This window comes from Ambystoma mexicanum, chromosome 1p, assembly GCF_040938575.1.
Source record: "Ambystoma mexicanum isolate Mex_15411 chromosome 1p, UKY_AmexF1_1, whole genome shotgun sequence".
Classification (NCBI taxonomy): Eukaryota; Metazoa; Chordata; class Amphibia; order Caudata; family Ambystomatidae; genus Ambystoma; species Ambystoma mexicanum.
This window is the reverse complement of record NC_090921.1, coordinates 1,067,940,728-1,067,953,855: the sequence shown is the minus strand read 5'-3', so window position 1 is coordinate 1,067,953,855 and position 13,128 is coordinate 1,067,940,728. Positions and strand designations below refer to the sequence as shown.

The window sequence follows — 13,128 nt, the reverse complement described above, 5'->3', positions numbered from 1 at the left end:
CATCAAATCGAAAGGGAGCCGTTTACTCTTTATATTGATCCGTTTTTAGCATCTTCCTGTGCAGCTACAGGATTTGGAGCTGTTGTTCCATTTTTTAAAATCAAACAAAATGCCAAGCTTTGATATTGAATAACTGAAAATGTTATGCCGAGATAGTAGATGCAAAAGTTTTCCTAAAGGAAACAGTCTCTGTGGCTTTGAAAGCTCATGCATCTACCATCTCATCATAATATTTTCAGTTAATCCAATATCAAAGCTTGGGACTTTGATTTTTAAAATGGACCAGCAGCTCCAAAGCCTTTTGCTGCACAGGAAGAGGCTAAAAACTGATCAATATAAAAAGAGGCTTTTCGACTGAAGGACATGAAGACAACTGGGTAACAAATAAAGCCAATTTGGCCCGTCTCCAACTTCTGACAACCACTGTTAGGCCCATTTATCCCATTGCCCTTCACAGCCTGCCTCCTACTTCCTCCCTCCACCCTTAACATATTATCCTGTCCCTGGTAACATGTCTGGTCGATCTGACTTGCAATAGAGCCATCCCCACTAAAATCCAGAAAACACCCCACCTCTGGTAGACACATCATTCGTACTGTTTACCTCTAAATTATGCCTGAATATTATGGTTCCAATCGGTCAGTGCACAAGAAGCTTTCGGAAGGGGCTGCATGGAGACAATTGTTTGCGATGCTATATCAACAATACAATCAATGTGCGCATTTAGGATCAGTCTCTTTTGAATTTCCAACAGTGAATGCCAAGCAGATCCCAACATGTAACCTCTCTGACGTGGTGGGGGAGGTATTCCTCAACCTTAGTGGAAGGCTGTGAATACTATATCAACTTCAAACGTTTGATATAGCAGCCTGCACAATGGATGTGTGTGTAGTACTGATACTTGTTACTATACAATTGATCGTACGAACCGCCATTCTGAAATCCCCTGCTCCCAAGCAATATGTAGGGATAGAACAAGGCTTGCAGCAAACATCAAGGGGGGGAGGGGGTCTGCAGAGGAAATTTAGTCCACGGATGAGAGGGGGAAAAAAAAGAAGAGGTTTTAAATTGCATTTAGGAGGTTTGAAGTTATGGATTTATGCAGTATTGAATCAATGTGGTTAAAACGTCTAGTTGGGCAGATGACCCATTCTCACCCCAGCACTAAGACACGTAGACATTTGGGCTGTCTGTACAAGTTCAAATGGGTTCAGTAGTAGAAATCAAAAGTTGGTATTTAACTGATAGCTTGATTGTTCGCGCTCTGAAACACTTGTGTATGATCACGATATAAATAAAATATCAATTCAATTGTTGGCCTATGAAAATCAGTGGTTTCAATTCCAAGAAGGCAAGAATCATCTTGCCTCCAAAAAGTTACAAGTAGCATCACTACTGGGGCAACCCAGCTCCCTCCCCTCAACCCAAAGGACTCTACAGGTGCCCTTGCAAAGACTACCATGCAACTACTATGGGTGTCGGAGAGTAGGGAAAAGTGCAAAGGAAGGGGGGCAAGTGCTGTACAGGCTGAGGCGGCAAGTGCCAGGGGAAAGAGGGGTGAGAGGAGGCAAGTTCAGCGAGTACGAGGACTGGTTAGGGAAAGTCCGGGAAAGGGGGCCCAAGGGCAAGTGCTGACGACGGATGCTGGGAGAGACTGGTAGGGGTGTGTGGTCTGGTGACTGTATGACTCAGAAGGGACCAGGCACCAGTCACAGTTGCAGGTGGAGAGCTTAGCAAGGGAGGGGGGGGGGGGGGAGATGGAAGGCAGAGGAGAAAAGGAAGGTCTTGAGAAGTTTCCGGAACTTAAGAAGATCCGGCTCAAGTCTGATCGGAAGGGGAAGGCCGTTGCAGAAGGTGAAGCGCCAGCCGAGGAGAGGGCTCTACCTCCAACTCTCTGCTTGAAGAAATGTTTCACCTGCAAAGAGTTGGAGCCAGAGGACCAAAGGGTTCTGGCTGGGCAGTATTTAGGGATGGAAAGTTGGATGTAGAGAGGGCCCAGGCCCCAGACAACCTTGTAGATGATGCAGAGGGATTTTAATGTGATTCTTAAAGTCATCGGGAGCCAGTGTAGAGACTTTAGGGCTAGAGAGATGCGGTCCCTGGGCTTCAGGTCAAGTATACGTCTCACAGCCCTATTCTGGATTAGTTGTAGGGGGTGAAGGGAGAAAAAAAGAAGGTTGAGGAAGAGGCTGTTGCAGATGCACAGCTATAATCTCTGGGTGTTCCACTGGCCTCTCTACCATGGCTGCCGTCTTCTCGCCGACCGAGACAAAATGTTCCTGCCTTCCATCCAGATTAGTTTATCCTATGGGGATGGAGCAATACGGACATACCAACTTAACACCCCCACCACTCCCAGATAGCACCATTAACCCAATTTTTACGACGGGATAGCAATAGGTAGCTTTGCCAGATAGAGAGCGCGAGAGGGTGGGCTGCGAGAACAGGGTCAATTGTAAGAAGGTGGGCCACCCCTCACTTTTGAGCAATACAAAAATGGCATTCACGCTATACGACAGAGAGTTCACTATATGCAACTTAGAGACTGGTCATCTCCCCATAAAACAAAAAAAATATAATAATAAAAAAAAAAAAAGGAGGCAGCATGACGGCTTTCACAAGGTTAATATCATTTAAACGTTCTTGTCACAAGATCCCTAATGTATACAAAATAATAACAGACGGTAACGGTGAGATGATGATATATATGAAAAGTGGGAAGAAAGACCTGGGTGCCACGATACCGATCACATCATGGGAAATTATATGGAAAAGGGCCTCGAAGACGTCCATATGCACTACAATAACATAACTAATTCCAAGTCCTTTGCCAGTGGTATCTCACACCGTATAGATTGCACAAAAAAATGTATCCACTTGTTTCTCCCCAGTGTTGGAGAGGGTGCTCAGAGTTTGGATCCATGGCTCACATATGGTGGCAGTGTCCCATAATTAAAACCTATTGGTCTGTCGTCACTAATTTGATCCAAAAGATTGTGGGTATTCGACTTCCCCTTGACCCACTGGTGATCTTATTGAGAGACATAGGTTAGCAGGACACTTCTACCATTGGAGCCCCACAATCCGTTTTATAGAACCATATGCTTACCGCAGCCAGGCTCACCATTGCACAAAATTGGAAGAAAGCTGACGCTCCTTATGTGGTGGGCAAAAATTTGGTATATATATATATATATATATATATATATATAAACCCCATTGGGAAAAAAAACAAAAAATAAAATCAATGCTGCTCTCTCCGACACACTGATCAAATATAGACTGGTATGTGACCCCTTTGTCACTTGTATTAACTGACGATTACTGCCCTCCAATTCCTCAGCAATGGAAATCATTCTCATTATCGCATTTCGGAGGACAGATCAGTGCAGCATGCGGATGAGGACTTACCCGCTATACTCTATTGATTAACTCTGAACCCCGATATTGAATACCCCTTCATTGATGAATTTGACCTCAATGCCTTTTTCATGTTTTAGCCTTTTAATTTTCAATTTTTCCATGTACTGATAAGCCTATGTATAGGCAATGTTTCTCTCCTGATGCATCTCCTCCTTGTTGATTTACTTTTCCTGATTGCTTGAAAATCAAATTTTAAAAAAACACCCCATTTTAGAGCCTTGCCTTCATGTGTACAATCTCTCATATACTACTGTGCTAGTAGGTAAAGGATATTCATCAAAATAAAAAAGTAGGCCATTGTAGGAGCATAAACTGAGTATTAACTTATACGGAATGTAGATCTGACAAAGAGCGTGTGACCTTAACCTTAGTCTCAATAACCCATGTCTGGGAACAGAGGTACAGCCCTAGACATCACCTCCATTTGTTAAGCATTCCAGTGCTCTGCGACATGATCCTCCCATGAAGAACCACACATTTCTACATACAGGATGGAGGAGAGACACTTGTAACAGTACAAATTTTAAAAAATTTCAACGTATGGAGTTTTTAAATCCATAACCACAACAATAGTGAATACATTGATCAACTACATCTTCTGAATGTGCATAACAAAAGACAGTCGAGAATATGAAACGCCAAACAGGTAAAGTGGACAAAAGCTCAATTGTCTACAAAAAATGTCACGAATTAAGATCAATGTAAAGAGTAAGCAAATATCGTTACCACGGCTAGCTAGATTCCATGGGTTAAGAGTTTGAGTGACATAGATTGTACCCTGCCTCTAAACAACCCCACCAAATGATCAATGTATAATGCTCCAAAACCAGAAACAATTAAATGGCATTCCGCTTAAACCATCAATCACCAAGGGCATCAAACGCAGGATGTTTCTGCAAGCCTTGAATCGGCGATATTCATCAACCCTGAACTTGAGTGACACTCCTCCCACCTACTTTGTGGTGAGGGCCTCTAGACATAGGGACGCCCTCTGGGCTCTGTGTCTGGCTTGGCAAACATGGATTTGGTAAGTACTCATTGGCATTTCAATAGTTACGTAGTTTTACGCAAGTAGAGCACTGAATACTCCGCCGACACTTTTTTTTTTAAAGCAGAAAAAGGTACCAGTAATACATTCATTTTCGTAAATAACCAATTATGCTTTGGTAAACCAGTGTACAGTTTGCATTGTCCAGAAAGCACCTGAAAAATGATCTCACCAGTATCACAAAACATGGGTGGGTCAATTGATGCTTGCAATTCCCCTAAAACATGCACTGACGATTTTGGGGAACAAATCCTCTTAATGTTTTACTTTTTGGACGCGCACACAGTCATTCAGTTTTAGTTATGCCCAAGTGCAACAAGAAAAAAAACTGGCACACTTCAACGCTTTTTTAACATACCATAGTTGCTCTAAACATAGTTGCGCTTAAAACATTACATAATTCACTGTACGTGTTGAAAAACGGCCCTTCGGAGTTGTGTGGGCTTCCCATAATTTCACGCTTAGGTTGGCAAAATTGCAAATACTATAACCATGAAACATGCAACACATTGAATCATCAGCCTTGATTATGCTTTAATAAAGAAGTGCATTCATAATTACCTGTCTAACACAGTCTGAGGCAACCTGACGCTCATGATGCCTGAAGAGCGCCCACCGATGTCAAATCCAGTTTAACAGTTGATGGTTTCAAATACTGCAGCGGAGGAAAAATTCAGTCTGTGCAAAATCAGTCGGCTTTCAGGATCAAATGAGGGCTCATGAACCTGGCAGCTGCAAGTTCATTCTCGTTTTCAGGGTCCACATGATGCCTGCGTTCCGTCTTCCGTCATAAAACGTGAGTCAAAATGTTAAAAATTGTTCCTCGTATTAAAAAAAAAACGCGGATGGTATTTCAAAGGTGTCCCCCATATTAAAATAAAACGTAGGTCGTATTGGTCATTACTCCTAAATGTGTCTTTACTGCTAAGCTAAGCACAAGGCAAAATGTTATCTTCCCAGATTTGGTTTTTGATGGTGACGAAAGGCAAACTCAAAAGCAGATCTGAGAAAAAGCTTAATGCCTATGCACATGCACTAGGAGTGTGTATTTTTTTAATTCTCCACTGTTTAAGCCTTCGGCTGTTTTAGAATGAATAAATTAGAAAATAATACATATGTACAAACCCACACTGTATTTAACACAGCCTTGCAGCTAAACGTTTTACTTTCGAATGAACAGAATACAGCACCAAGTAGCAAAAGCAATTTTTAAAAGTCGAAACATAAAATACACGAGTTAGAGAAAACAACGACTTAAAACCCTGCACCGTTTCCAAAACTCTCATAGCCTATAATAAGAAACTGTGAACGCAAGTAGAGACTCTAACTGTTTCGTATTTGGCACGTCCGAATACATTTTCGCTATCTAGAAATGTGAGGTGCCCTTCGCTTGTCAACACGTCCTCAATGGAATCGCCTTTCCCTTATTTTATTTCTCTCTTCTCCTGTACAGAGGAAAAACAACAGAAAGCCCGGGCCGCTACCGCCCAGTCTAGATCTGATATTGGTTTTTAAATTGCATTTTTGAAGGGGTTGTATGCAACCCTTCCCCTCCCCCCTCCCCCAGTAACCTCTCCCAACCACCACCGCCCCCAGAGATCCGAGAAGGCCTGCAAAATCCCCAGCCTTTCCTAGTCCTGCCTGCCTGCCTGGCCTATAGCTCTCTCCCTGGCTCTCTCTCCCTCCCCCTTTCCCCCCGTTAAACACACAACAAGGAACGAGGAAAAAAAGGAGGCAACGATAGAAAACAGTCCGCTCAAAAAATCCCAGCAAGCAAAAACGAAATCAAACCAAAAAGCGACACAGGTTGTCCTTGGTTTCTCCCCCAATGCATTGCTCCTTCTTGGGATTTGTTCTCCTTTTCTGTGTAGTGCCGACTGGAAAGATAAAAATCACAGAGCTTTTTTTTTCGGGTTTGTGGCTCTCTCCCTCCCTCTCTCTCTCTCTATCCCCTCCTCCTCGCTGCAGTTTCCCCTCCCCCTGGGCGAACACGACATAGAGAGGGACTGACCAGCGCCTGGCATAAACACAAACCACACACTGCCGGAGGAGGAAGAGGAGGAGGAGGAGGCCCCCCCTGCTTTCTCTATCAGCCTGAGCAGCAGCAGCTCTTCCTTCCCTCCCTCCTTCCCCCTTCCACTGTATACTCCTCCTGCTTTTTTCACTCTCCCAATCTCTGTCCTCCCTCTTTCCTCTTCACAAAAGGGGAAGGAAAGGGGTTTAATTGGAAAAAGATTAGAGGATCTGGTGGAGGGTAATTAGTTGTGCCTGTGGGCCGTTTTCGTTGCTCCCTCTTCCCAATGGGTCAGGAAAATTAACATGAAACAGAAACCGAAAGTGGAAAGCCATAGTCGTGGGGATAATTCTGGGAAATTTTTGATATATTGCCAAATTCACTGTTAAAGACGGACGAGACGGACTCACAAAAAAATAATAATTTTGCTATTGTAATTTAATCACTGCTACGTAAAAAATGTAAAAACAAAAAAAGTTTTAAAAAAAGGAAGACATCACGAATATATATAAATACGCAGTACAAAAATATGTTTCAAGGCTCCGTGGCCTTGGTTTTCGTGCTTCTGCTTTCCAGAAGTGCGACAACGAACAGGTGTACTTTCCTCAAGAAAAGAAAACAAGTATTGACAAAGCCAACAATGTTGGCTTTTGGTTAGGCATCTTCCTGGCATTGGGCTTCATTACGACCCAGGCTGTAAATTACCGCCTGGGTCGTACCCTTACCACCATGGTGTAAACTACGTTTACACCATGGCGGATTTACCGCCCCATTCTAAGGTGAGTGGGGCGGTAAATCCCCATTTCCCATTTTACCCTTCCCCATTCCCATTTTTGCCCCATAGGGCATAATGGGAGTGGGGAAGGCACTAATTACGCCACCGTAAATTAATCCCAACATGTAAGGTCTAGTCTTGCAGGTGCTTTCATCGTTCGACGAGTGCACTATCAAATTAAGGAAGAGGAACTACTGTTTGGTACACTGATAGGCATCACACAGGCAGAAGACACAGAGGCACAGACAGTGTGGATGCCTGTGATAGTGGCATGTGGGTGCACGCGGATGTGGGTGCACGCGGATGACACTCGGCTCTCCTACAGGGACGTCATTTCACCAAAATGTCACGGTCAGCTCCAACCCCTACTGAGTGACTCCCTGGCCCAGCCTTCACCCTGATGGGTGAGGCCTGGCCCGGGGACCCACCAGAATTGGTGTGGCGGGTCCCCTTGCGCCACAGAAGGGCCCACTACACCAAGAGCACCCATTTTTTGGCAAAAAAGTTTTCTTTTCTCAATTCTTTTTTTATTTTTATTTTTTAAGTTGGGATCGCAAGGGAGTCCCAGGGGTTGCAACTGTGGCCCCCAGGGGTCACAGTTGCAACCCCTGGCGACCCCCAAATGACGTCTCTGCTCTCCTTCAGGCTCTCCTCCACCCCCTCTTCTCTCTCGCTCATTTCTGTCTATCAGCGATTCAGGAATGGTGCGCCTGCAACGATCTCTGCCTCAATGCCAGCAAGACAGAGATCCTCCTCATTGGGACCCCTGCTCCCACTTTCCCTTTTCACTCTGGCCCCCCCTCTTTGGGCCCTCTCCCTGCACCTTCCTGTGAGGCAATCTTCGACTCCACTCTCTCCTTCTCCCATCACATCACAGACCTCTCGAAGAAGTTCCACTATCAGCTGCACCTCCACAGAGGTATTCCTCCTGTCTCACTTTCCCCCAGAAGCTGAACGTATCCAGAGCTCTGGTTCTCTCTAGGCTGGACTACTGCAACAGCCTCAACCTCAACCTGCTTTTCTCTACTCTCCGCCCTCTGCAACTAATCCAGAACAGGACTGTGAAACTTGTCCTTGGCCTCAAACCCAGGGATCGCATCTCTCCAGCCCTGAAATCTCTCCACTGGCTCCCACTGGCTGCAAGGATCAAGTTCAAGACACTCTGATTTGTCCACAAAGCTGTCTGCGGCCGGGGCTCACATTACATCCAACTCTCTCTTCCTAAACATCTTCCTTCTCGAGCCCGACGCTCAGCTACCTCTAACTCTCTAACAGTCAGACGCTTCTCCAGGCAGAGAGTTGGAGGTAGCTCTCTCTCCCCCGCAGGGGCCTCCCTCTGAAATGGCCTCCCTGACCCTCTCAAACTTGAGCAGGACCACCTCAGGTTCCGGAAGCAGCTGAAGACCTTCCTTTTCGCTTCTGCTTTTTCTCTTGCTCTCCCTTGCTGACCAACTGTCTGCTGCGCTAGCTGGTCGCCTGGCTACCCTCTGAACTCAACGGGCACCAGGCTTTCTCCACGACCTGCAAGTGCCTGCACTGCCTCCGGGCCTCCGCACACTTAGGGGCTGTATCTGTAACCCTACAGTCCCCCCGCCTTCCACTTCCCGTAGCTAGCTCTCCCGGGTGCATTTACTCAGAGCAACTGCTGCCCTGACCTCACTTCCCTTCTCCCTCCCTCTGGCACTTCTCCCCCACCCTGCACTTGCATGATTTGAATGACACAAAGCCTAATGAGATAGTTTGTTTCATCCTCCCTATGTCTCCCCACCTTGTATTGTTGCGCCTAGAAACCCTTGTGTACAGGCCTGTTATAAATAACTCATCATATCAATCCGCCGTGTGGAATAAAAGGGGCGTTCCCACGTCGGCACGCAGTGCACGAGCAGAGCCTGAACCGAGAACATCTGCATCTGTGTCCTCTGTCGAGGGGGGGTGCTTCTTAGGTTCCACAGCGAGGTTTACCGCAACACAATGGTGACAAGGGGGTCAGCCTGAGGGACCTCACGCACTCGGGTGAGGAAGCAATTCCCAAAGCACCTCGACGGAGGTGATGCAATCGGATTTTCACTCTGCTCGCTGAACGGCCATGATGTGGCAAGTAAAGTCATAAACTGTGCATTAGCTCAGAGATCGCGGCTCCTTACTAGAGTGCTCGTGTGACTCGAGGGGGAATTTCTGGAATGCCTGCTGGGCATTAATTACACGGTTCAAGTGGTGGACACGTAGGGTGTGCTGTCACATGGAGCAATCAGTACAGTACAATACAATATAAGCAATCACTTAGCCAGTATCTGGAAACTCTGCTGTGTCAACGTCTGTGAGCTCCTGCAAGTAAGTGGTGGGGACTGCATCATCATAGTGTGCCAGAGTGGAGAGTGGGGTGTGTTGGGCCTAGACACCCATACAGAGAGAGAAAGATCAAAGACATTGTACACTAAGTGGCCTTGGTGAGAGAAGCTGGACCGTGGCAGTTATGCGGGGTGATATTGGGTTGCAGCCTCCAATCACGTGGCGGTGTGCGCCCAACTAGGACACTTAATCATTCCCAACAGCTTGAGAGCGTCGTCATGGAGGAGAATCAAGACAATGCAGTGGCAGCAGGAAATGTACCAGAAGCTGTGGTGGCTGGAGGAGGTGTGCAGGGGCAAGGATAACAAGGATCCCCAGTGCCAATGCCCGAATTCGACACCTCAGGAGCACCAGCCAGTTTGGGGCAAAAGTGGAGATTATGGTTAGAGTGCCTGAAAATGTAATTCAGAGCCACAGTCGAAGAAAATGACGATGCAAAAGGTCGACCCTTATTTATACAGCCAGTTTCGCGATGCACAAGATCTTCAAAACTCTGACGCCAGTTGATGATTCCTATCATGCAGCCAAGACATGTCTAACTGAACATTTTATGCCGTTAGCAAACCAAGACCATAGTAGACCATAATAAACTTTGTTCACCACTAGCTAAAGAATTTAACTTCTCCACTGAAGCTACCACCTGGATCAAATCCTTTCTTGCTGGGCGCACCTCCAGGGTCTCCATAGGTAAAGAAGCTGACAACCCCATCACAGTACCCATTGGGGTCCCCCAAGGGTCCTGTCTCTCACCAACATTATACAACTCGTATACTAAACTCCTTTTCTCAGCGTTAGACGATATGGGTGTCATCTACACCAACTTTGCAGATGACACCCAGATCCTCATCCCTGTATCGGGAGATTACACTCAAGACACTGACACCATTAACAAAATATATGCCATAATCCAAAATTGGATGGCACTAAATAGCCTCTGTCTCAATAATGATAAGACTGAGATTCTCACCGTGGGCTCCCAGTGCAAAATAGCCGCGTTACATGCCGATTACTCATCCATCAATATTGATGGCACCAAGATACCGGTGCTCAAATAAGTAAAAACACTAGGGGCCTACCTAGATGCCAACCTCACCATGACCAAGCATATTAACGCCCTCTCTTCCTCTAACTCCTACACTGCCAAACTTATTGCTCTCAGTCGCCAATTCTTGACACCCACCAACTGTATCACGTTGGCAAGAGCATTAATTTTATCCAGGCTTGACTACTGCAATGTACTCTTTCTGGGTACCTCAAAAGCCAACCTAAATAAACTCCAGCACATTCAAAATAAAGCCCTTCGCGCAGCCCTTGGAATAAGAAAGTCAGATCACATTTCAAATATCAGAAGAGACCACCACTGGCTCCCCATCAAAGCTAGAGTCACTTTCAAAACCCTGTGCTTCACGTTCAAATGCATCCACTTGAGTACCCCCATCTACCTCAACCGCGCCATCACCAGAAAAGTATCAAAGAGGTTCCTCAGATCTAACAGCCAGCTACTCCTATCTATCCCCCGCTACAAAATAACCAAGGCAGGAGGCAGCAGTTTCCTATACCTAGCCCACACATATTGGAACACTCTTCCCCTCCTCATCAAAAATGAGCAAACGTTCTCAGGCTTTAAGAAATCCCTGAAAACGTGGCTATTTAACTAAGTCTAAGACCCTATTCCATGCCTCAGGGAAAATGACTGTATCTCTCTCTCACTGAAGCCCTTCATTTAATGTTTATCTTGTATGCTTTGTTTGTATATATTTATATTGCGCCGATTGGCACTCTTCAATAACTGTTATAACTAAGTTGTCTGTAACCTCGCTGTGATACCCATGGGTCTGGGCGAGTAATAAATGCAATAAATAAAATAAAATAAAAAAATAAAGACTACAGGAGGTTTGTGATGTGTTCTGCGAAACAGAAAGACGATGGGCCTCATTACGACCCAGGCGGTAAGTTACCACCTGGGCCGTGACTTTACCACCATGGCGTAAACTACGTTTACGCCATGGTGGTTGGCGGATTTACCGCCCCATTCCAACCTTGGCGGGGCGGTAAATCCCCATTTTCCCATTTTCCCTTCCCCATTCCCATTTTGCCCCATAGGGCATAATGGGAGTGGGGAAGGCGTTAATTACGCCACCGTAATTTACGGTGGCGTAATTAACATCAAGGTCCCTTAGCGCCATGGATTTTAACACCTGCTAGAAGCAGGTGTTAAAACCTCCATGGCGCTAAGGGACCTCGGAATCAGGCGGTAAGGGTCGGCGCTGTTTACGCCGCCGTAAAACCCTTACCGCCTGAGTCGTAAAGAGGCCCGATGAGTCTTTGGACAATTTTTATGGCCGCCTCAGACATTTAGCATCAACATGTGCTTGGGACAATGAGGAAAATATGATACGACACCAACTAATTCAGGGGTGCAGCTCAGGCAAGACGTCAGGTGTTGAGGGAGCCAGGCCTCACTTTGGCACGGATTCTCAAAATGGGGCGATCATATGAGCTGGCAGACAGGGCATCGAAGATGGATGCAGCAAATGGCACGCTGAAGCTCGAGGAGGTGTGCACGATGGGGTGCCAGCAAGGACAAAAAGGTATTCGAAAACAATATGAGCCCTAGGAAGAAGAAGGGGCCAGAAATCCCCACACTGTGTGCAAGGTGTGGGTATGACCTACCACACCTGGCAGACTTTCCGGCGACAGGGCGGACATGTGGAAGGTGCTGAACACCCAATCATTTTGTATAGATATGCAGAGCTCCAGTGCCTATAATAGTACTGAGGGACCCCGGGAAGATGGGTGCTATGACACAAAGGCGTCCCCAGAGGGTGACCCACGTGGACCAGGAAGACGATCCGAGTTGGCAAGAAGTGGAGCAGGATGAGGATGAAGAATGTGAAGTGTTCTTCATCTCAAGTGTGTTGCCTTAAAATCACAGAAATGGAGACCACCTAAGTGTGTGGTCAGTGTGGATAGAGCTGAGGTACAAGTGCTAATAGACACAGGAGCGTCAGTCAATGTGATGGATCAAGGACACCATGAGTCGTTGCCCAGTCCCCCACCATTGAGGGAGGCGAAAGTAAGGGTCTACACATTTGGGGGGAGTAGAGCCAATACGATTAAAGGGGGTGTTTGTCTCGATGGTAGATCACAGATGCAAGACAATTCAAGCACGACGTTTTGTCACGGATGTAAGCAAGGATACGCTTCTCAGCTGTGCTGCAGCAGAAGCGTTAGAAATTGTGAACTTCGCATTTGGTGTGTGCGTTACGGACATAGCAAGAGAGTTGGAAAGGTTCAAGAAAGTTTTCAAAGGAATTGGGAAGTTGACCGGGAAGCCAGTGAGACTTCACATAGATGAGTTAATCCGTCCAGTGGCTCTGAAGCACAGAAGGATCCCGTTTCACCTAAGAGAGCAAGTGAACAAGGAACATGATCACTTAGTGGAGGTGGACATCATCAAAAAGGTGGAAGGGCCAACCAGGTGGGTGTCCCCCACAGTGATGGCGTGAAAAGCCTAAA

General features: G+C 46.2%; 1 protein-coding gene across 3 annotated transcripts in view; it reads right to left on the bottom strand.

The window, feature by feature from the left end:
• Nucleotides 1-6,040, bottom strand: part of ARHGEF11 (Rho guanine nucleotide exchange factor 11) — a 1,841,770-nt gene extending 1,835,730 nt beyond the window's left edge. For 2 of the 3 annotated variants that reach the window (XM_069604546.1, XM_069604551.1), the window contains exon 1: nt 5,033-6,039. In XM_069604546.1, coding sequence (XP_069460647.1) covers nt 5,033-5,067 — 35 coding nt within the window. In that variant the 5' untranslated portion in view covers nt 5,068-6,039. Of the gene's footprint in view, nt 1-5,032 lie in introns of all 3 variants that reach the window. The other variant, XM_069604553.1, reaches the window with a different exon arrangement.
• Nucleotides 6,041-13,128: the final 7,088 nt, after the last annotated feature.